The sequence below is a fragment of the Stegostoma tigrinum genome, chromosome 3 (genome assembly GCF_030684315.1).
Source record: "Stegostoma tigrinum isolate sSteTig4 chromosome 3, sSteTig4.hap1, whole genome shotgun sequence".
In the NCBI taxonomy this organism is placed as follows: Eukaryota; Metazoa; Chordata; class Chondrichthyes; order Orectolobiformes; family Stegostomatidae; genus Stegostoma; species Stegostoma tigrinum.
In genome coordinates this window covers 103,701,582-103,723,625 of record NC_081356.1, presented here as the reverse complement: position 1 = coordinate 103,723,625, position 22,044 = coordinate 103,701,582, and the positions used below count along the sequence as shown (strand labels likewise).

At 42.4% G+C, this 22,044-nt stretch overlaps 1 protein-coding gene across 1 annotated transcript in view; it reads right to left on the bottom strand.

Moving 5' to 3' along the window:
• Positions 1-22,044, bottom strand: part of arhgef28a (Rho guanine nucleotide exchange factor (GEF) 28a) — a 410,326-nt gene that overhangs the window by 217,311 nt on the left and 170,971 nt on the right. The window contains exon 12 of the mRNA XM_059644799.1: positions 3,081-3,214. Within this exon, the coding sequence (XP_059500782.1) occupies positions 3,081-3,214 (134 nt within the window). The remainder of the gene's footprint in view (positions 1-3,080; positions 3,215-22,044) is intronic.

Genomic DNA, 22,044 nt, shown 5'->3' with positions numbered 1-22,044 from the left:
TGTGCCCGTTAGTTTTGGACACACCCCACCCTGAGGAAAAGACCGTGCCTATTTACCCTGTCCATGCCCCTCATGATTCTACAAACCTCTACATGATCATCCTTCAGCCTCTGACGCTGCAGACAAATAGCGATCCAATTCAGCCTCTCCCTATAGCTCAAACTCCAACCCTGACAAGACCCTTGTCAATTTTTTCTGAACTCTTTCTAGTTTCCCCAACATATTTTCTGAAGGAGGGAGGCCTGAATTCACACAATACTGCTGAAGTGGCCTAACCAATGTCCTGTACAGGCTAAATATGACCTTCCAACTCCTGTACTCAATGAATCAACTAATAAAGGCAAGCATAGCAAATGCTTTCTTCAGAATCCTATCAACCTCATATCCACCTTCAAGGGGCAATGACCTTGCACTCTAAGGTCTCTTTGTTCAGCAACACTCCCACGACCTTACCATTAATTGTATGAATCCTAGATAAAATGCGGAGCAGGATGAACACAGCAGGCCAAGCAGCATCTTAGGAGCACAGCCACAGTTCCCATTATCTCTGAAGTGAACGAATCCGGCCCTGATTCGGCCTTTCCAAAATGCAGCACCTCCTACTTATCTAACTTAAACTCCATCTGCCACTCGTTGGTCCATCTGATCAAGACTCTATTGTACTTGGTGGTAAGCTTCTACTTTGTGCACCATGCCTCCAATTTTAGAGTCTCCTTCTTTCTAAGGGAAAAACCATACTTGCTTGTGGTTCAGGTCAAGTCTCCTCCAAAACTGTCCTAACAGCTTTCGGTCTCTAGTTTTTCAGCAAAAATCGATCTTTGATTATTCTAAACCAAAATGAAGCTTTCAATATTTACTCTCCTGTCATCAACATCACAGTATGAATAATCCTCTATAAACAACGCAGGAACTTTACAGCCACTTGCCCAGTGACACATACTAGATTATTTCAAGAATCAAGAGATCTTTCTAAGCTTATTGTTTTTTACTCTTCACAAAAGTAACCAAAGCCCATACACCACATGCTTGAAAAATCATATACCATTCAATACACATTCTAGCCCTGTACTGCCATTAAAACTGTACAATTCATGTAGTGTTGTTTCTTCATGTTGCTGCTACTAAGATGTGTTATCTCACATTTTTCTATATTAAACTTTACCTGCCACCAATCCATCAACCTATCTACATCCTTTTGTAGTTTCATGCTACTCTCCTCACAGTTCATAATGGCTCCAAGTTTTGCATTGTCCACAAGTTTTGAAATTGTGCCTGTACACAATGGGCTAGATCATTGATATATATTAGGTAAAGCAACCTTAGTCCCCAGCCAAAACACATCAATTAATGATTATACTCAATTTTCTATCGACCAACTTTATAATCACACAAATACTGTCCCTTTTCTTCCATGAGTTTTAAAATAGCTCACACATAAGTTGCGCGGCACTTGTTGCAAAGTTGGGTAGAACACTTATAAATTGGAAGACAGCAAGTTACAATTTAGTGTTTGTACAATGTTAGGCAGGGGGGAAACCATTGAATGGTCATTTCAAAAGATGATGTGCTTTTTCAATACTTAGAGATTTAAGAAGGATGTCTGTGAGCAGCAATTTGAAAGTTTGCAAGTACACAGAGAGCACCCATATTGAAACATTCGTATCAAAAGGCTGTACAATTAGCAGGCCAAGCAGCAGTTTTGACCAAGACAACACATTTTGAATTTATTTAGTCAATTTGAACCAGGCACTTAGATATTAAAAAAAAATTAAATTTAAATCTGATTTGACAACATAGGACCAATCCTATTGTAGGAAATTGATATGTAATCAAGGGTATAAATGAAGGGGGCAGTTGGGTAAAGACTGCAGAGCAAACAGTTGTCTGCCAGAGTTAATAGCCATCAGCTCTCGAGAATAGCCGACTCTCGCACATTTCTCCAAGTCTTAGAGAAAGCACCATCTAAATAGCAAAGGTACCCACAGCATAATGAGTTAACATTCCTGACAGAAGAATCCCCAGAGAAGGCCTTCCTAACAGAAGAATCCATGGAGAAGCCACAAAGCATTCCGGAAGACCCGTAACCTGGCTGTAATTTTAAGAGACTAAGTCTTTTTTTGTCAAAGTGGGATTTGTATTTATTGGAACAGCATACCATTAGAATCTTGTTTTATTTGGAAAAGGTTAGTAGTTAGAAGAGGTTTATTCGGTTTGTTAATAGTTTAGTTAATTTGCTCATTGCTAGAGTTAAATAAGTAACTTGTTACTTGTTGATTGTAAAGTGAGTGTCAGCGGTTTATTTTATTTAACCAGCAGAAGTTACTGAAAAACAGGTTATAACACTTTTCACACTTCTTTTACAGATTATGGAGCCAGGTGCTCCTCTTTGGGGGGGCTTTCAGTTTTTTTAGTTCTCGATGGCGGCGGGGGGAGGGGTCAATCTTCACTTTTTAACACACTATATATCCCTTTTGTGTGATTCTGTGTATTTCACAGCAAGAATTGCAATCACAGAACAAGGTGTATCAGGGAGTTGTTTTGTAATTCCGATGAAGCATCACTGGACTTGAAACGTTAACTCTGCTTTCTTCCCACAGATGCTGCCAGACCTGTGGAGTTTCTCCAGCAACTTCTGTTTTTTGTTTCAGATGTGTAGCATCCACATGTAGCATTACGGGAGGCAATGGCCTAGTGGTATTAGAGTTTGACTATTAACCTAGAGGTCCAAGAAATGTTCTGGACACATGGGTTCAAATCTGACCACAGCAGATGGTGGAATTTTAATTCAATAAAAAAAAATGGGTTAAAGAGTCTCAAGATGACCACATATTCATTGCTCCTGAGATGCTGCTTGGCCTGCTGTGTTCATCCAGCCTCACATTTTATTATCTTGGAATCTCCAGCATCTGCAGTTCCCATTATCTTTGTTTTATTTTGGTTGCTTTATAATTACTTCAATACATTGATATAATTTTATTTTTAACTGGCGTCAAAGTGTTAAGGAGTAATATGAAACAAGCTTATCATTTTGTTTATTTAAATTATTTGGCAATAATTTGAAATATTCTTGCAGGTCTTACCTGATCTACAACCATACAATTGACATAAATTTCTTCTCTGTCATTCAGCATGGAAGAAGGTCTTGCTGCAGCCAGAAAGGTAGACAAACTTGGCGTTGACTTCTTGAGGAATTCTTGTGAGGAATGTTTGCACTCTGTGATAGCCAAAAGAAGGCAAACAGTTTTGATATCAAGAAAATGGTTAAGTTGCATTGTTCTAATGAATATGTCATTAGAGTGCCTGATGATATCAGAAATACTTGGAACTAGAATCAAGCCAGAATGGTTCTGGGAATTTCTCTCCTAATTTTGCAAGTAGTGTTCAGGGGTATGTGGGTTATAGGGTGATGAGTCTGAGTGGGATGCTCCAAGGGTCGATGTGGACTTGTTGGGCCGAAGGGCCTGTTTCCACACAGTAGGGATTCTTTGACTCTATGATAGTGTACATCATTAATAGGGGTTCCTGTTCACTGGTATGAAGGCAGACTCATCTCTCCCAGTACAGCCTCAATATAAAACTTAACAACATGGTGGCAGCAGTTGTAGACTGGCTGCAGAAGGCAACCAAAAAAACACAACCATCAGTGGAAATAATACTGTCTAATAATCTGACATGAATGAGTTCTTCATGTGCTCAACTATAGGACATAGGTATGCGTTTAGAAATGGCTTCAACCCTTCCTTTGGACCATGAGGCTGGTCCAGCCCAGACCACTCAGGGAATAAAGGTGACACTGAACATTTACTCCAATACCATTTCGAACCTTTCTATAAACTTGATAAAGACCAGGGCAAGAAAAGAGAAATACTGCAGATGCTGGAGAATCAAACGAAACAAAATGCTGGAGACACCCTGCAGACCTGGCAGCATGTGGAGAGGGAAACAGATCTAACATTTTGAATCCACTACTCTTCTTCAAAAAAAAAATGAAGAGAGCTGAAAATATGGCGGGTATTAGGCTGTTGAAAATGATGGGGGCGATCAGGTAGAATGGAAGGGGAGGGGAAGGAGGATTAGAGATCAGACAAGATTAAAGTCTGAAGGCAATCAAACACCAGGTTAAGAGATAACAAGGTGTAGAGCTGGATGAACACAGCAGGCCAAACTGCAGAGGAGCAGGAAAGCTGACGTTTTGGGCCTAGACTCTTCTTCAGAAATGAGGGAGGGGAAGCGGTTCTGAAATAAACAGGGAGAGAGGGGGAGGCGGATAGAAGATGGACAGAGAAGAAGATAGATGGAGAGGAGACAGGCAGGTCAAAGAGATGGGGATGGAGCTAGTAAAAGGTGAGTGTAGGTGGGGAGTAAGGGAGGAGATAGGTCAGTCCAGGGGAGGATGGACAGGTCAAGGGGGCGGGATGAGGTTAGTAGTTGGAGATGGGGGTGGAGCTTGAGATGGGAGAAGGGGGATAGGTGGAGGAAGGACAGATTAGGGAGGCGGGGACGAACTGGGCTGGTTTCGGGATGCGGTAGGGGGAGGGAGATTTTGAAGTTTGTGAAGTGACTGCCTTGTCCGTTCCACACTCTCCTCCAGCCTTACCACCCGGCACTTTGCGCTGCAACTGTAGGAAGTGCTACACTTGCCCCTACACCTCCCCCCTCACCCCCATCACAGGCCCCAAGAAAACTTTCCACATCAAGCAGAGGTCCACCTGCACATCCACTGGCCCTGTTGTGACCTCCTCTACATTGGGGAAACCAAGTGGAGGCTTGGGGACTGCTTTGCAGAACACCTACGCTCAGTTCGCACTAAACAACTGCACCTCCAAGTTGCGAACCATTTCAACTTCCCCTCCCATTCCTTAGACGACATGTCCATCCTGGGCCTCCTGCACTGCCATAACGCTGCTATCCAAAGGTTGCAGGAACAGCAACTGACATTCCTCTTGGGAACCCTGCAGTCCAATGGTATCAATGTGGACCTCAAGCTTCAAAAATCTCTCCTCCTCCATAGAGCATCCCAAAACCAGCCCAGCTCGTCCCCGCCTCCCTAACTTGTCCTTCCTCCCGCCTATCCCCTCCTCCCACCTCAAGCCCCAGCCCCATCTCCTACCTACTAACCTCATCCCAGCCCCTTGACCTGTCGATCCTTCCTGGACTGACCTATCTCCTCCCTAACTCCCCACCTATACCCACCATTACAGGCTCCATTCCCACCTCTTTGAGCGGTCTCCTCTCCATTTATCTTCTCCTCTATCCGTCTTCTCTCCACCTCCCCCCCTCTCCCTACTTATTTCAGAACCCCCTTCCCCTCCCCCCATTTCTGAAGAAGGGTCTAGGCCTGAAATGCCAGCCTTCCCGCTCCTCTGATGCTGTTTGGCCTGCTGTGTTCATCCAGCTCCACACCTTGTTGTCTCAGATTCTCCAGCATCAGCAGCTCCCACTATCTCTGAAACACCAAGTTAACATGCCTTTATAGACTATCAATAAAATTGCTGATATGCCAAACTCATTGTTAGGAAACAAATAACAAACTATAAAATTTGTATTAAGGTGCTCAACATCTATTTTAGTCTCAGGCATAACACACAAATACCAATCACGCACCGTTTAATAGGTGCAATCAAGACCCAATGGAAAGCATGAATTCCTCCATTCGTTTTGAAGACTACTGACTACAAAACCTGTTAAAACAAATTTTTCGGAGATCTTACAGTAGTTGGTGTTCCGAATGAGACTCTATCTGACCAGGATGGTCCTCACCTTGCTCAGGCTGTTCAAATAGCCTGGCATGTTGAAATACATAAGCATAAAAAGTCCGGGGAAAGAGAGAATTTCCATGGAAGCCCATGGCTGACTTTGTCAAGATAGTCAGCTGCAAGACAGCTAGGCTACATGGAACGCAGAAGGACAGGGACGATGGCATGGCCACCACCGTTCTCCTTATTCACTGAAAAGTGTTCACATCAGAGGAACTCTGCACAGCCATTAATGCAGTGAGAAACCATCTGCAACCAAAAGGATCATTTCCAAATTGTCTGCAGGCACAGCAGAACAGTTCAGCAGTGGAACCAAACGGCATAAAGTAAATGACAACAATATATTCCTGCCCAGAAGGTAAATGCAAGCAAACGGCCAAAAAGAATTATTATTCTGGGCAAAGTTATAAAACTTCGAGATATTTTCTAGTATTCAGAAGTTTTTGTTAACAGCAAGAGGACTCTTGCTAAATTAGATACAAGGGCAGGAGTTCTGTTCTTCCCGATACAATACTGTGAGTAAAGCCTTACCTTCTCCAAACCTCTAATGTTCAACTTCAAGATGAAGAAGTCATCCAGTGAAAGTCAAGGGGCAACTGCAAGCCACACTTAGCTGTAATTGACTGGGGTTTAAAATATTTTGTATGCTACTTCTAATCAACAGCGTGCTTTACAGAATGGAGAAATTTGTACTACCCTGAACCTTCTTTATTCATTAGCAAACAAACACAATCTGCTATTCTTTGATGACACTCCACTTGTTGAACCTCAGATGAATTTTCTGAATCTTCACTCTTTTCATCTGGTTTGGGTACATGTTGTGAAACACAAGTGTGCCTGGCAGAAAGGTGACCACCTTCAGGATACCATGTTAAGTGTGCATTTGAGAAGGGAGATGCCATGACTGCTGATGATCCAATGGAGGAGGGTTACCTAGATGTAGCCTTGTTCTTTCAGCACAGCACAGTGACCAACAATTTACCTGAAGCCTCTCTTATCTCTGTATCATCCTTGCATGGACAAGATGCAGCTGTGTCTTTATCTCATAGCCCCACTGGACACTCCAATATCATTTCACACCAGTCATGTTTAAACACCCTACTCCTTTTGTTTCTTGTATAAAAGATGCCCTGGTCACTGCAAGGAGTTTAACAGTCTCAAACAGAAGCAGTGACTTCTGTTTAATCAAGTATGGGCTCCAGAATGTGATCAGGCGAATAATAATAATGTGTTTGCATATTTTATATTGAGTTGTACTGCCTCATAATTCAGTGCACTTTTTTTTGAATTGTTTACTTTTAATTTTGTAAAGAACAATAAGAAATACCTTCTGGAAATTCAAATCTTAACTGGGGCTCCTTTGCACACCATGCTAATGACCTCAAAATTGTGATTAGACTCGCCAGACAGACTTGCATATGAAGGTAAAATATAGTCTTCCAAAACTACTGCTCCAGATTAATTTGATTTTCTTTCTGCAGACCCCCCACATTGGTTACAATAAAACTTGTATGTTTGACAAAAGAATTATATCACAATATGTACAAATCAATGCTGTAATTCATCATTCTGTGCTGCTGAGCAATGAATAGAAGTCAAATAATACTGTAATAGCTTCACTGCTGGGTTCTGTATCAGGATTGTCCCAATGAGATTAAGGTCAATAAGATTAACTTGCAAAGCCTCGCAATTAGTCAATCCTAAACAGAGGGGTGAAGCATATTGTTCTTAGGATTAACACAAATTTCCTTAAGCATCACAATTTAGTAATCAAACTGGCTACACTAGTGCAAGTTACATTTTCTTTTCTGATGGCTTTGAGAAACTCAGAATTGACACAAGAAACCAAGTTTGGAAAAGAAGGTTATCTACTTCCTTAATATATGTCTTTCCAAATTGTTGGATAGTTCTAGAAAAAGACATCAATATGATTTCAATAGCAATTATGGTTTAGCTGTGTTAAACCAACTTGCCTTCTGTCTGAAGTGATGTTTACAGATAGCTCAATCTTATCAGGCATTGTCCCACTAACTTGCAAATTTTCAATTATCATTTCTCCTCTAAACCCCAATATAATCCACCCTTCCTCATAATATCCTACCCCAATTGCAACGTCCTTTCTTTAAAGCTATTAGGTTTTGGTTACTTTTACAAATGAGATCGAAATTGTCAAAGGCCTGAAATTGGTTATGGGAATTATGGTATTGGATTAACATGTGCCTTTCATTGTGATAGGCAGACAGATGATGCCTGTGCTGTATTAAAAGATTTCGACATGAAGCCAGGTTTTGTGCGCTGTTTGTTAGTGAATATTAGAAGAATTGGGGGAGGGGTAGTCAAGAACAGGAAGAGGGCATGAAATGTTACAAGTAATTAGCGCCACTTAAATGTGGCATGCATCTCTTAAAAGGGAAGGTGAATTGTGGCAGTGAGAGGTGGGAGATTACTTTCCCAAAGTTCAACCAGAGCTCTGCAGGTTAGGATAATTAGCAAATAATACCAGGCAACAGCAAAGAACTGGACATGAACAAATATACTTGTATGTGTTAGAACACGAATGGAGGTAATAGTGTTGACCATCATGGGAAAATGCCAGATCTAGGCTATGGACCCTGGTGGGGGGTGAAGCAGTTATGGTGTCAGTAGCTATACCTATTTCTCCTTCTCTCATCCTTCATCCCACAATCTCTTCCACCTTCTTTCTTTTCTTATCTTATCTTCCCTCGCCAAAACACAACTCTATGATTAGAGTCCTGGTACAATTACAAAGTCTAATAGACATTTGGGAAAGTACATGAATAGGAAAGGTTTGGAGGGATAGGGGCCAGGAGCAGGCAGGTGGGACTAATTTTAGTTTGAGATACTGTTTGGCATGGACTGGTTCCCTTTATCATTTCAAATTCCCAAGAACTAGCACCTATCCACTGTTTAGGAACAGGATGAATCACCATTACTGAACCATACACCCACAGTCACCATTTCATCGCCTCATTGTGTGCGTATTTTAAAGCTGGGTACAAGACAGCTCCACATGTGGGGGGTAAAACAATTGGGCAGGAGCAAGAGGTGAAGAATTACATAAAACATGTCTTAACTCACCAGATGGCAAAGTCGCAGACTGATTTATTAAAGACGTTTAATAAAGACACAATAAAGACGTTGGTGTAAAAACAGAAATTTCTGGAAAGTCTCAGCAGGATCTGACAGTATCTGTGGACAGCAAAGTTAATGTTTCAGGTCCACTGACCCTTCTTCAGAAATAATGGCAGTTGGGGAAAGGATTCATACAGAAGATGGGGCAGAGGAGAGGAAGGAGAGCAAACAATAGGAGGAAATAGAGCCCAAAGAAAGAGAAAACAGTTGGACACACTAAAAGGAGTTAAAAGTCAGTCTGGAATCTGAATAACTGCTAATGGGGACAATTAGTGGCTGACAACAGGTAGTACGTAGTCACAGCCCATGTGATGCCAAGGCCTGGTGTGTGGGTATGGGGGAAGGCATGAGTAAAGGTGCTCAAGCCCTCTAACTGTTGAACTTGATATTAAGTCCAGAAGGTTGCAAGGGTCTCAAGTGGAAAATGAGGTACTGTTCTTCCAGCTTGCATGGAGCTTCACGCAAGCACTGCAGCAAGCCTGAGGCTGGCATGTTGGCCAGAGAATACAGTGGTGTGTTGAAATGGCAAACAACTAGAAGTGGCAGGCACCACGTTCTCTGGCCAGCATCTCTGTTGGGCTTGGAGCCCATCTTTTCCAACATGTTCAGAGTGGCCACCTCCAGCAGCACATCTGTGCAACTGAATATGATTCAACATCTGCTGGTCTACGTCACAGTTTCCATTGTAACATAGTCTCCATCAATGCTGTAAGTGCTGCAGTGAAAGCTCAAACAGCTGCCACTGTGGTTCAGTTCACTCTGATCAAAAGGAGCTTTCAGAGCAGCACAGCAGCCTATCAATATGACCACCAATGGATTACTGAGATTGCTAAAGGCACACCTTGCAAGAATAGTAATGTTTCCATGCAGCACTAACTAGTGTTCTTATCTTACAATGGGAGTATTCCTACTGTCATTCCTGCCACTCTGCCAATGGCTGTTGTTGTCTGTCAGCCACTCCCTCCAGAATGCTACAGCCCAAGATGAAAAGGTGCAATGAGAAGTCTGAGATTCACAGCTATTTGAGGTTGAGAACTGTGAGGGTGATCCATGACAAGATGCACTGACAGGCCTGCCGCAGAGCCGCTTGACACAATATTTCCAATCCAATTACTCAGACATTATTACACCCCACTGGAGCAGGTGGGTCTTGAACCAGGGGTCCCAGTCCAGGGGTAGAGACACTACCATTGGTAAAGTATAGTCACCATTGTAGGTATTTTTAAGTAACCTGTTCAGAGATGTTATGGCATGCCTCTGGAGCAGGTGGGACTTGAACCTGGACTTTATGGCTTAAAGGCAGGGATAATGCCACTGTGCCCGATATCCAAGTCTAATTTTGACAAGGGTTTCACAAAGAACTTGTAGCTAATCTTTTCGAGCAAGGGAATGGTGCCAAATTCAATATAAGCACTTGTGGGCCCAATCATCATGTGGTGTTTGATGCGTGATTTCTCAACTTTCACTGCAACAGAAGTTCTGACTGAGTCACAAAATTTCTGTTTGTTGCCATGGATGCCCAGCTTAATGTTACATCGCTTCAGGCTCCTGCCACATGGTTGCTGATACCGGTGCTCAAAGAGGCTTCAAGTTCTCACCGTAGACTCTTCTCCAGTGGATTACTGGAAATGCCCCCAGGAAGATGGCAATGATGCAGTGCACTAATCAATCATGCTTCATGCTAGTCCATCCGATTTACACATTTCAGTTACCCAGACAAGCCTGTAGCCAGCCACTCTTGCTTAGATGATGCTGTCTGAAACAAGAAAATTAAGGCCGACAGCTTCTCATTGCCTTTCTTCAAGGTCATTTGCGGTATATGGATTACTGGAAGTGTTGATAAATATTTTATGAATGGTGGATTTTATTTTGGGATTTTGGTTAGTTGGGCTCTGTAAGGGTCCATGAGTGATCAGTTGTTGGTATATTATGAAGCAACTATAATGTGAGAAATGGTTTTAGCAGAACCTGAGCTGTCTGTAGTGAATGGGCCATGGATACTCCTCCACCTGAGGAGGTTGCCAAAGGTCTAGTGGCAAGATCTGTTCGCTGCTGGAAGTGAGATTGCAGAGAATGCAGCAAGCCACAAGGCAGGTGGAGAATCTTTGGCTAGAGATAAAAAGCATACCCTTGGGTCCAGCAGCCAGTCTCTGGTTCACATCAGCCATGATCTTATTGAATTGCGAAGCAGGCTCAAGAGGCTGAATGACCTACTTTTGCTCATGATTTGGATGTTTCTATGTTCTGCGCGGTGAGACAAAGGCGGCTGGTGCAAGTGACCAGGGGAGGATAAATGCATCATGACTACTGAAAGGGAGGAAAGTACGAACGCTGTGTTCTTGTCCTGCTGTGTCACTGTAGGTTGGATTGTAGAGTATAGCACAGTCCAATTTTGGTGAAAAGTATACACTTAAGAGACCAGTCTTGGCTGACAGGGAGGTAGGAGGTGCACCATAAAGACTCTTTGTGGGGACATATTTATTCAACAATTACAGACAGTCTTGTAGAAAACTTAAAAGGCCTGCAGAGGAATTCACATTTTTAATTCACAAATATGTAAAATCCATCAGCTGAAAGGCAGAGGAAAACGGGAGTATACTTTAATATTATGTTATATTCTTGTTTTCTGCCTGTAACTAAGGGGAAATTGTTGCGTTGTAACACTGTTCATTTTACTGACTTTGTTCCTATCCTATAATTTAGGACATCTTGATGGCTCATGCCTTCTATTATTTTCTCTCATTATTTGACACAGAATGTCCTCGCTCTTTGTTGAAGTTAACCATTTCTGGTCTAAATAGGGGGTATTCAGTTTCAATTGTTTTTATTAAAGAATTCATTGTCCTCTCCCTTGCCACAGTTTACTCTATAATTTGCCAATTATGTGGAACAGATCCAAAATCTGTCAAATCAGCCACATTCCTTCAACACTCTCCATTAATCTTCAATTATGGAACAATGCAGAAATGAGAGTAGGTTTCATCGAAGACATTAGGCAGGTTTTGCATTTCCTCTCTCGCAAAACTTCTTAAAATTCTTTTAACTGGAAGTGAAATAATCTCAAACAAACACAGAATTCCTAATGTATCATTATTTAAATTTAGAATTAAAATAGAAGCCAACTTAGTCTCAAGCGAATAACAAGAATGTTGGAGGGTACATCCAACCCACACAGTTCTCAAAAAATCTCCAAGGGACTAGGCACAACATGACACAGGGATAGGCCTGCTTACTTAGGTCATGTAATCATGTATACCACAAGGAGTTTTTTTTAAAAAGATTAGATGGTGAGGCAGGAATGTTTGGAAACCAGTTTAGACCAAAATACAGATTTCTAAGCTGCCATGTGTAAATGGGAGACAAAGGAATCAATGCTAATGTATCAGCCTGTAAAATGAACAAATTAATCATGATATGCCTTGCCAGTGGTAAGTCCAGGCAGATCCAGGTGATCTGGCAGAACTAATCTTTAAATGCCTGGGGATCTCAGTAGAAGAGAAATTGTTTCCTTGTTATTGAAGGTGTTATTGTCTATTGTTGTTGAAGGGGTCAAATATTTATTTGATTTTTCTGTCTATTCTGGTGCTTCCCAATATTTTTCCCCATATGACTCTATTTTGGGGCAGGAGGCGTGTTTTAAGGAGAAGCTACGGGGAGGGGAGAGGAGGGAATGCCTGTGAAACCAGTGACTGAAGGTGGCATTAGAGACCTGTGACAGTGGCAGGGGGGAAAGCTATTGAATAGACAGGGTTTTTAAGTAAATACACCTCTCTTGCCATTTGATCTTTTAGGACAGGATTAATGCCTACAAGATTGGGCTATCATGCCATACCTACTACTTCAAAAAATACTGCAAGATTTAAGGTTGACACTTGGTCAGAACTCCATAGTAGCCATTAGTGCATCACAGTTCACAACTCCAAAAAATCTTGACTGCCAAGAAAACCCACCATTTGGGAATCCCCAATCTACACCCATCTGTTGGCAGAAAGGACATCCTGTCTCAAATGATTCCACCAATGTTGTTCTTTCATCAGCTGTTAAGAGACATAAAAATAGTCAAGAAATAAATTTTCATCAAGCTTTCTATTTTGCTCCTTTCCTCCTACTCATCGGTAACGAAATGTGGATGTTCTTCCTTGAAAGATAAAGCTAATAAATAGAACAGGATTGAATAAGTTCTATGGAGATTTAAACATCAGTCTGGATCAGTCCTTTAAAGACCACACAAAGCAACATGTCAATAAATGAAGTAATCAGATCTGTCAATCAATTATTAAAGTCAATTATTATAATTACAATATTTCAGCAGTTATCATGAAAGAACATGTATCTGATGTAAAATAATCTCAAAAACCACAACCATCTACTTCTGATTACAGTCATACCTAGCACAATGAAGAGATTCTCCCCAACCCCCAGCATCCCCACACCCAACCCCTATCTATTCCCATGACTTCAATTTTGCTAGGGCTCCTTGGTGCCACACTCAGTTACAAATATCTTGATGTCACACAACAAAGAACAAAGAAAATTACAGCACAGGAACAGGCCCTTTGGCTCTCCAAGCCTGTACTGATCCAGCTCCTCTATCTAAACCGGTCGCCTATTTTCCAAGGATCTCTGTATCCCTTTGCTCCCTGCCGATTCATATCTGTCTAGATACATCTTAAATGACAGTATCATGGCCGCCTCTACCACCCCCTCTGGCAACGTATTGCAGGCACCCACCACCTTCTGCATAAAGAACTTTCCACGCACATCTCCCTTAAATTTTTCCCCTCTCACCTTGAAATCATGACCCCTAGTAATTGAGTCCCCAACTCTGGGGGAAAAAGCTTCTTGCTATCCACCCTGTCTATACCTCTCATGATTTTGTAGACTTCAATCAGGTCCTCCCCTCAACCTCCGCCTTTCTAATGTAAATAATCCCAATCTACTCAACATCTCTTCATAGCTAGCGCCCTCCATACCAGGGAACATCTTGGCAAACCTCCTCTCCAAAGCATCCACATCCTTTTGGTAATGTGACGACCAGAACTGTACTCAGTATTCCAAATGTGGTTGAACCAAAGTCCCATACAACTGTAACATAACCTGCCAACTCTTGAACTCAATACCCCATCCGATGAAAGAAAGCATGCCGTTTGCCTTCTTGGCCAATCTATCCGCTTGCATTGCCACCTTCAGGGTACAATGGACCTGAACATCCAGATCTCTCTGTATAGCAATTTTCCCCCAGGGCTTTTCCACTTACCGAATAGTTCGCTCTTGAATTGGAACTTCCAAAATGCATCACCTCGCATTTGCATCATGGGCAATCACTATCTTGTAATAAATTCATGTCCATGTGTGAACCAAGGCTGTAATGAAGTTAGAAGCTGAGTAGCCCTGGCAGATCTCAAGCTGAATGTTAGCAGTCAGCTTATTGCTGAACCTATTTATGAGATTCTTTTACCAGTTTGAACTATGCAACTAAGTCAAATTGCCATAGTCCCAGAGGACCATTAGGCCTCTCTCATTAGAGAGAGGCATGACTGACAGTTGTTTAACCGGAGGGTCACCACACCTCAGATGAGGGGAGAGGCTGAGAAGGAGAGTCCTTCACAGTAACCTTGCCTGTGCAGGAACTGAACCCATGCTGTTGGCATCATTCTGCATCACAAGCAAGCCATCCAGGCAACTGAGTAAACTTGAATGACAGATTTTATTTTCAGGGCAGAAATGCTCAAAGATTATTTCACTTGTCATCAAGAATTACATATAATAGGATAAATTGCTTGGTCTCCATTTTAACATTTTTTGGAGTTTATTTTGCAACGTTATTTGTTGTTGTCTTTGCACTGACAATTTAAATTGTTTTCAGTCACACTGGATTACATACAAAACACCATAACTATCTATGAAATTAACATGGTACAATTTAACCCTCATAAACCTTAATGACTAGTTAGTTACCCGGTCTTAAAATAGCCTACGGACATCACGAAATGACTAAATCTTTAGCAATTGACTTTTAAGCATCTGAGTTAACATGCTCAATAGAACCATTCATTCATTGCAAATTACAACCTGAGCATTATATTTGAAAATTATATGTTTAGAATTTTGAATAACAAACCTAAGATCAAATGTTTACTTGTTCAAATGATATTCTGCAGTTTACATATTACTTGATGGCATCAGTACCACAGTCGTATTGTTGTTGTATACAATTACATTTCATAACAACATGTGCCTTGAAGGTCTATTCAAGGTTTTAGACCAAAAATAGAATCAAAGTTAATGCAAATGTAATTAACATTCACTTCTTGGGCTGGTTTTGTTAAGTCATCTAAAACAATACTTGCTTGACAAAATTTGATAGCTACACTGCATTTTCATGGGTAGGCTGGGAGTTGAGGGGCAGACGCAGGTTGACTCAGTTAGCTAAATGATTGAGGTGCAGTGCAGAATAAAATTAACAGTGCAGGTTCAGTCCCTGTACCAGCTATAGTAGTCCATAGAGTCCCAGCCCCATCAACTTGCCCCATATTTGTTGACTAGTTGCCCTCAAGCTATACATAAACCATTGACTCCATCTAATGGAGAAAGATGCCTATGGCCTTTTGTAGGCTTTGGCTCCTTGCTAATGTTAATACATTGCAAATACGCTACGGCAAACCATTTATATAATCTGCTACTGCCAGATGGCAACACAATGTACAAAATTCTTCTAAAATTACCTTGGATAGAGATCACTACGGTGCACATTGTAGTACATCCCACTTAGACTGAATGTACTGTGTCTAAGTATTGATGTTTATGTCTTTAACTTATGGTCAAAGAGCAATGAACAAGGAACAAGGAACAGAACAGCACAGGTACTTGTCCTTTAGCCCATCGAGACCGCACCAACACATGACACTTTTCTAAGAAAAAATCCTTTTGCCTCTATGTGGTCCGTGTCCCTTTATTCCCTGTCTATTCAAGATGCTTCTTAAACATTGTAGCTTCTTCTACCACCTAATCTGGCCACACATTCCAAGCACCTGCCAATCTCAGGCCCTCACATCTCCTTTAAACTTATCCCTTTTACCTCAAACCTAGGGTACCCATGTAATTGACATTTCTGCCCTGGAAAAAGATTCCAACTATCCATTCTATCCATGCCCCTCACTTTTGTAAACATCTATCAGGTCACTCCTCAGACTCTGACTCTTGAATGAAAACAAATCAAGTTTGTCCAATATATCATTATAGCTAATACCCTCCAAGCCAGGCAACATCCTGGTAAACTGTTCCTGTATCTCCTCCAAAGCTTCCACATCCTTCTGGCAGTGTGGCGACCAGAACTCTATGCAGTTCTGTCTAGTGCTTCATCTTGAGGGACTGTTTACATACAAATAAAGATCAATAATTTATATTTCGGTGATGGCACACAGACACAAAAGGCAGGATTACCAGGCCAGACTCAGAACCCAGCCAACTCAGTCACTTTCGTTGACATCATAGATGCATTGCACATTTCAAAGTGGAAGTTGGGTAACTGACCTGGAACTGGATTTGCCATCCAATTAGCTGTGGGTGACACAGAAAACACATAAGGCTTAAGTTGTAACAGGCTTTATTCAAAGGGCAGGTGACAACAATTGCTGAGGTTTTGTTTGACCAGGAATTGAATGGGGGGAGCAAAAGGTAGTGAGGAAAGAGGTTCCTACCAAAGCCAAGGCAGACGGTCACAGGAGGTTCTATTGGAGGCAGAAACCGAGAGAAGAACCATCCTGTTCCCTGCCAATGGGAACAGAAAGCCCACATGGTTCACCAAGCAGACACAGGTAGAGCTGTCTTAAGTTTAGCAGCAGAAGCTGGGCAATCAACTGTCCTACAATTTAAGAGATTATCCCTCATCTTGACCATAGATTATGAAATATATCCCATACTTCTAGGACAGCCTGAGAGTCTCAGTGAGAGGCCTGGATGGAACTGCAGGTCTGAGAGTTGGTTAGTTGTGTAATTCCAGAAGATAAGTTAAGTTATCAGTTTTAGAACATAGAACATAGCACATAGAAGATAGAAAAGTGCAGCACAGTACAGGCCCTTCGGCTCACCATGTTGTGCCGTGGAATAATCCTAATCCAAAACTAAAATAACCTAACCTACATTCCCCTCAATTCACTGCTGTCCATGTGCATGTCCAGCAGTCGCTTAAATGTCACTAATGACTCCGCTTCCACGACTACCACGGGTAAACTATTCCATGCGCTCACAACTCTCTGGGTGAAGAACCTCCCTCTGACGTCTCCTCTATACCTTCCTCCTAACACCCTAAAACTATGACCCCTCCAAGGCAGTCAATCCTGCCGTGGGGAAAAGTCTCTGGCTATCGACTCTATCCATGCCTCTCATTACCTTGTATACCTTGATCAGGTCACCTCTCTTCCTCCTTCTCTCCAGAGAGAAAAGTCCGAGCTCAGTCAACCTCTCCTCTTAAGACAAGCCCTCCAGTCCAAGCAGCATCCTGGTAAACCTCCTGTGCACCCTCTCCAAAGCCTCCACATCTTTCCTATAATAGGGCGACCAGAACTGGACACAAAATTCCAAGTGTGGTCTCACCAGAGTTTTGTAGAGCTGCAGCATAACCTCGCGGCTCTTAAACTCGATCCCCCGTAAATGAAAGCCAAAACACCATATGCTTTCTTAACAACCTTGTCCGCCTGGGTGGCAACTTTGAGGGAGCTATGCACTTGAACACCAAGATCCCGCTGCTCCTCGACACTGCCGAGAATCCTGCCTTTAATCCTATATTCAGCATTTATCCATGTTGAACTCCATCTGCTATTTCTCAGCCCAGCTCTGCATTCTGTTTTGGTTGCTCCTTCCCTGTCCCACAGTTACTGGTCCTACAGTCACCAGAAACCATTCCCCATACCGGCCTGGCTCTGTTCTCCTGCTCATCAGCATCTGCCAGCCACTTCCATGGTGACCAGAAATCCCCCTCTCCTGGTGCCATACAGACTCATCAAACCTGGTCGCACGCGTGAGCGTGAGCGTGTGGGCATACCCGAGTGCATTCAGAAAAGTTTCAGTGGCCTTCTCCGGTGTGCAAAGAGGAGTCTACAGACAGAAATGGTTGGCACCCCTCCCAGTCCTCAGAGTGCATTAGACAGGGACATTTTGAGAGCATAGAGTTCTCCTGACCAAGGGAGAAAGGTATGTGCAGGAACCCTGCTGACATACAAGCAAAGGTCAGAACCCATGTGCTGTTGGACAGAAGCCTGCAGTACTGCAACACCAGCCTTTGCAATTAAAAACCTTCAAGTGCTGAAGAAGAGAGGCATTGTCCTGTTTACATATTTATTCATTGTCAGGCCAAAAACAAGTTAAATAATGAGGAGAATAAGAGGGCAAACCTGCAGGTTTGGTTGCCTCAGGTAGTGTCACTGACATACTTTGATGATCTTGTACTGGGTTTGGCTAAATTGTCCAGCCACAGGAATATTGCAAATGGGGAAAAAAAAACAGGGATTCACTGAAAACATGGTAATATAAAACTTAACTTCTGCAGGTGCAAGGGGCTCATCAAAATATTCTCCATACAATGCCTTAGATGTAATTTAATTGTTCTTAGCATGTGTTGAATGGCTCAATTTCGAGGAAGATGACACCTAAGATGTTGCACCATTACATCATTTCTGTTCACTACAGGAGATGCTTGAATCTTGATGGAACCTCACGCAGAGGGGCCCTCAGAGAAAATTATACCGCATGTCAGTGCTGGAGAATTCAGGTAAGACAGTTGGCTGTGCCCGGCTCCCCTCGGAGGATGAAGAAATGGCACAGCCCTGCTCAGGAAGGCAGAGATGCAGAGCCTTGGGAGTCTTTAAAAAAAAAGGCAACTCTATCTGGAGAACCATCATCAGGTGTGTACCTACATATTGGAGTTAATGGAAACACTGCAGTGATGTTGAATGGACGAATCCATTCATCTCACATACTCCATTACAGCTCAGTGCTTTGAGAGTACAAGCTTCTCTACCAACACAGTAGCCAACATTCTGGAGATCCGTACATGATGTCAGTCAAACTAGATCCTGGAACAGCAAATTGATTTCACAGACTGCACTTGAGTGTCTCTGGAATTGACCAGCCAGTGTATAAGTGGCTGAATAAAGCATGGAGCAGTTGTGAATTTTGGTTGTCAAAGGTACCGTGCAAGGGATCATGAGGTGAGAGTCAACAATAAGAGGCCACACCTCAGAGGACAGTCACGCTCATTTTGCCTCTCCCTTCACACTCCAATACGATGAGCCTAAAATGGGTAAAGCATCTGAACCCATGTGACAGGGGTTGCCTGTGGGTATTGCAAGCAGAGCTGCCTTTGGAAGCGCTCCCAGCAGCTGCACATGGGCCAAACACTAGCATATCTCAGGCCCAGACAGACATGAGTGAGCAAACTGACTCCACTTCATCCACAGCCACTAGGAAGTCAGGCAGCCCAGGCCACAGTGTCAGTAATATCACCTTGCTGGGATTCAACTAACAGTGAAATGTGCGACAATGAAATACAGGGCAAGCTGTAGCTCTGGAGGAATTATATGTTGGTAAAACACAGGAGGACAGGAAGTAAGGGCTGGGCAGTGGTGTCAGTGTGGTGGTAAAAGTTGTTCAAGTCTGGAGAGTGTGGAACTTGCCTCTCCCTCTGTCCTTGCCCTTTCAGCCCCACTGCCCAGAGATCTGCCTCTACTTCAGTTGTTGTTCCCCGTAACTGTTAGGACCGACCTTCTTTGCAAATGTTCTGATTCTCTCTAATGCACTTGCTATGGTGGCAATAATGCAAAGTACTACATTTAGGTAAAGCAAACAACAACAGAACTTATACAGTTAATGCTGGCGTCCTTGGTAGTGTTGTTGAACAGACAGACCTAGAAGTTCAGGTACATTTTCTTTGAAAGTTGATTCACAGGAGTCATAAAGGGGGTTTGGTACTCTTGCCTTCATTTCAGACCATTGATGTAGGGGTTGGGACATCATGTTTGGGTTGTACTGGATGTTGGTGAGATCACTGCTGGAGTACTATATACAGTTCTGATCACCGTGCTTTAGGAAGTATATTATTAATATTGGAGAGGGCTCAGAAAAGAATTACTAGGACGTCACAGGAATGTTTGAGTTATAGAGAGAATGGGACTTTTTTCACTAGAACGTAGGAAGTTGAGATTTTATAGAAGCTTATAAAATCATGACAGGCATAAATAAGGTGAATAGTAAAAGCTTTTTTTTCCTGGGGTGGGGGAGTTCAAAACTAGGGCCCTTATTTTTAAAAGGTGAGAGAAAAAAAAATTTTAAAAAGGGACCTGAGGGGCAATATTGTCACCGAGGGCGATTTGTATGTGGAATGAACAGCCAGAGGAAGTGATAGATGTAGGTACGGTTACAACATTTAAAAGATATTTGGACAGGTACATGAATATGAGAGGTTGAGAGGGATATACACCAAATGCAGGCAAGTGGGGCTAGTTTAGTTTGGGAAATTTTGTCAGCATGTACAAGTTGGACAAAAGGGTCTGCTTCCGGGCTGTATGACTCTATGGCTAAAATATGGAGTAGTCCTGAACACCACCTGTTTCATGAGCCCAAAATGATCTTGCCAAGAGTGCAGAGATTTTAAAAAGATAAATTTACTCACTAAATACAACCATTTGCCTGTGAATAAGGTTTTTCCTCTGACTATCCTTGTTCAATGCAGCCTCTCGCTTCTGTCTTGCTATTCCAGCACAATCCCCATTGCAACACCATTTCCTTCATGATACTAACAGTGCATCAAATTCGCACCTTACAAAGGAAATACAAAACTAGTGCTTTAAAGATCTTGCAGACTTGTTGATGGGCTTAATTATCTATCTGCATACAGCAGATGGCTTACCTCTTCCCATACCTGAAACTGTGTTTTGGAACATGCCAGAAACCTGGCATACTGAAGCAAAACCTGGGTTTAGGCAGCCATCTGACCCCTTTTCCACACTGTCAAATTAACAGAAGTGCTACCCAAAAAGATATTCAAAGTGATTTATACGCTGCTGGATGATAAATCACTGTTAGCTGCGAGGAAGGAAGAACAAAAGGGAAAAAGATCACTATTCGGTGATCAAAAAATGCTCAAAGAGATGGGAGTTGATGCTGTTGAGGAATGGGGGAAAATAACGAGGAGATGCAGAGAACTGGAGTTCCAGAATAAAGAGGAATAATGACTGAAGGCGTGGCCAAGAGATGAAGAAATGGAAGGGGGTCCTTCATGGTAACCTCAGTTTGTGTGGGAATTAAACCCATTGTGCTGGTGTCATTCTGTATCACAAACCAGCCATCCAGCCAAATGCGCTAAATGACTGCTAGTGTAGGGGTACATAAAAAGGGATTAATTTTACTGGAAAAATGAGAAAATATAGTTAAAAAAACTGAGTAATCTAATGTGATAGGTGATTGCAGAAAGAGAGATCTGGGAGTATGTACACAGGCTTTAAAGGTGGCAGATCACGCTAAGACATACAGAATTCTCAACTTTATAAATCAAGGCCTGAAATGAAATCAAGCAATGAATCCACACTAAGCCTTCGTGAAACACTTGTTAGACTACTAGTGCTATGTTGTGGCTAAAAGAATCATACAGCATGGAAATAGACCCTTTAAATCAACTTGCCCATGCCGACCAGGTTTCCCAAACTAAACTAGTACTTTGTGATCAGAGATAATGGGAACTGCAGATGCTGGAGAATCCGAGATAACAGAGTGTGGAGCTGGATGAACACAGCAGGCCAAGCAGCATCTCAGGAGCACAAAAGCTGACGGTTCGGGCCTTGACCCTTCATCCTTTTTCTGATGGAGCGTCTAGACCCGAAACATCAGCTTTCGTGCTCCTAAGATGCTGCTTGGCCTGCTGTGTTCATCCAGCTCCACACTCTGTTGTTATCTCTTAAACTAGTACTTTGCCTACATTTGGCCCATATCTGTCTAAACCATTCCCTATTCGTGTACCTGTCCAAATATCTTTCAAATGTAACTGTATCTGCATCAACCAATTCATGTGGCAGTTCCCCCACATACACGCCATCCTTGGTTTAAAAAAGATGCTCCTCAGATGCTTTTTAAATCTTTGCCC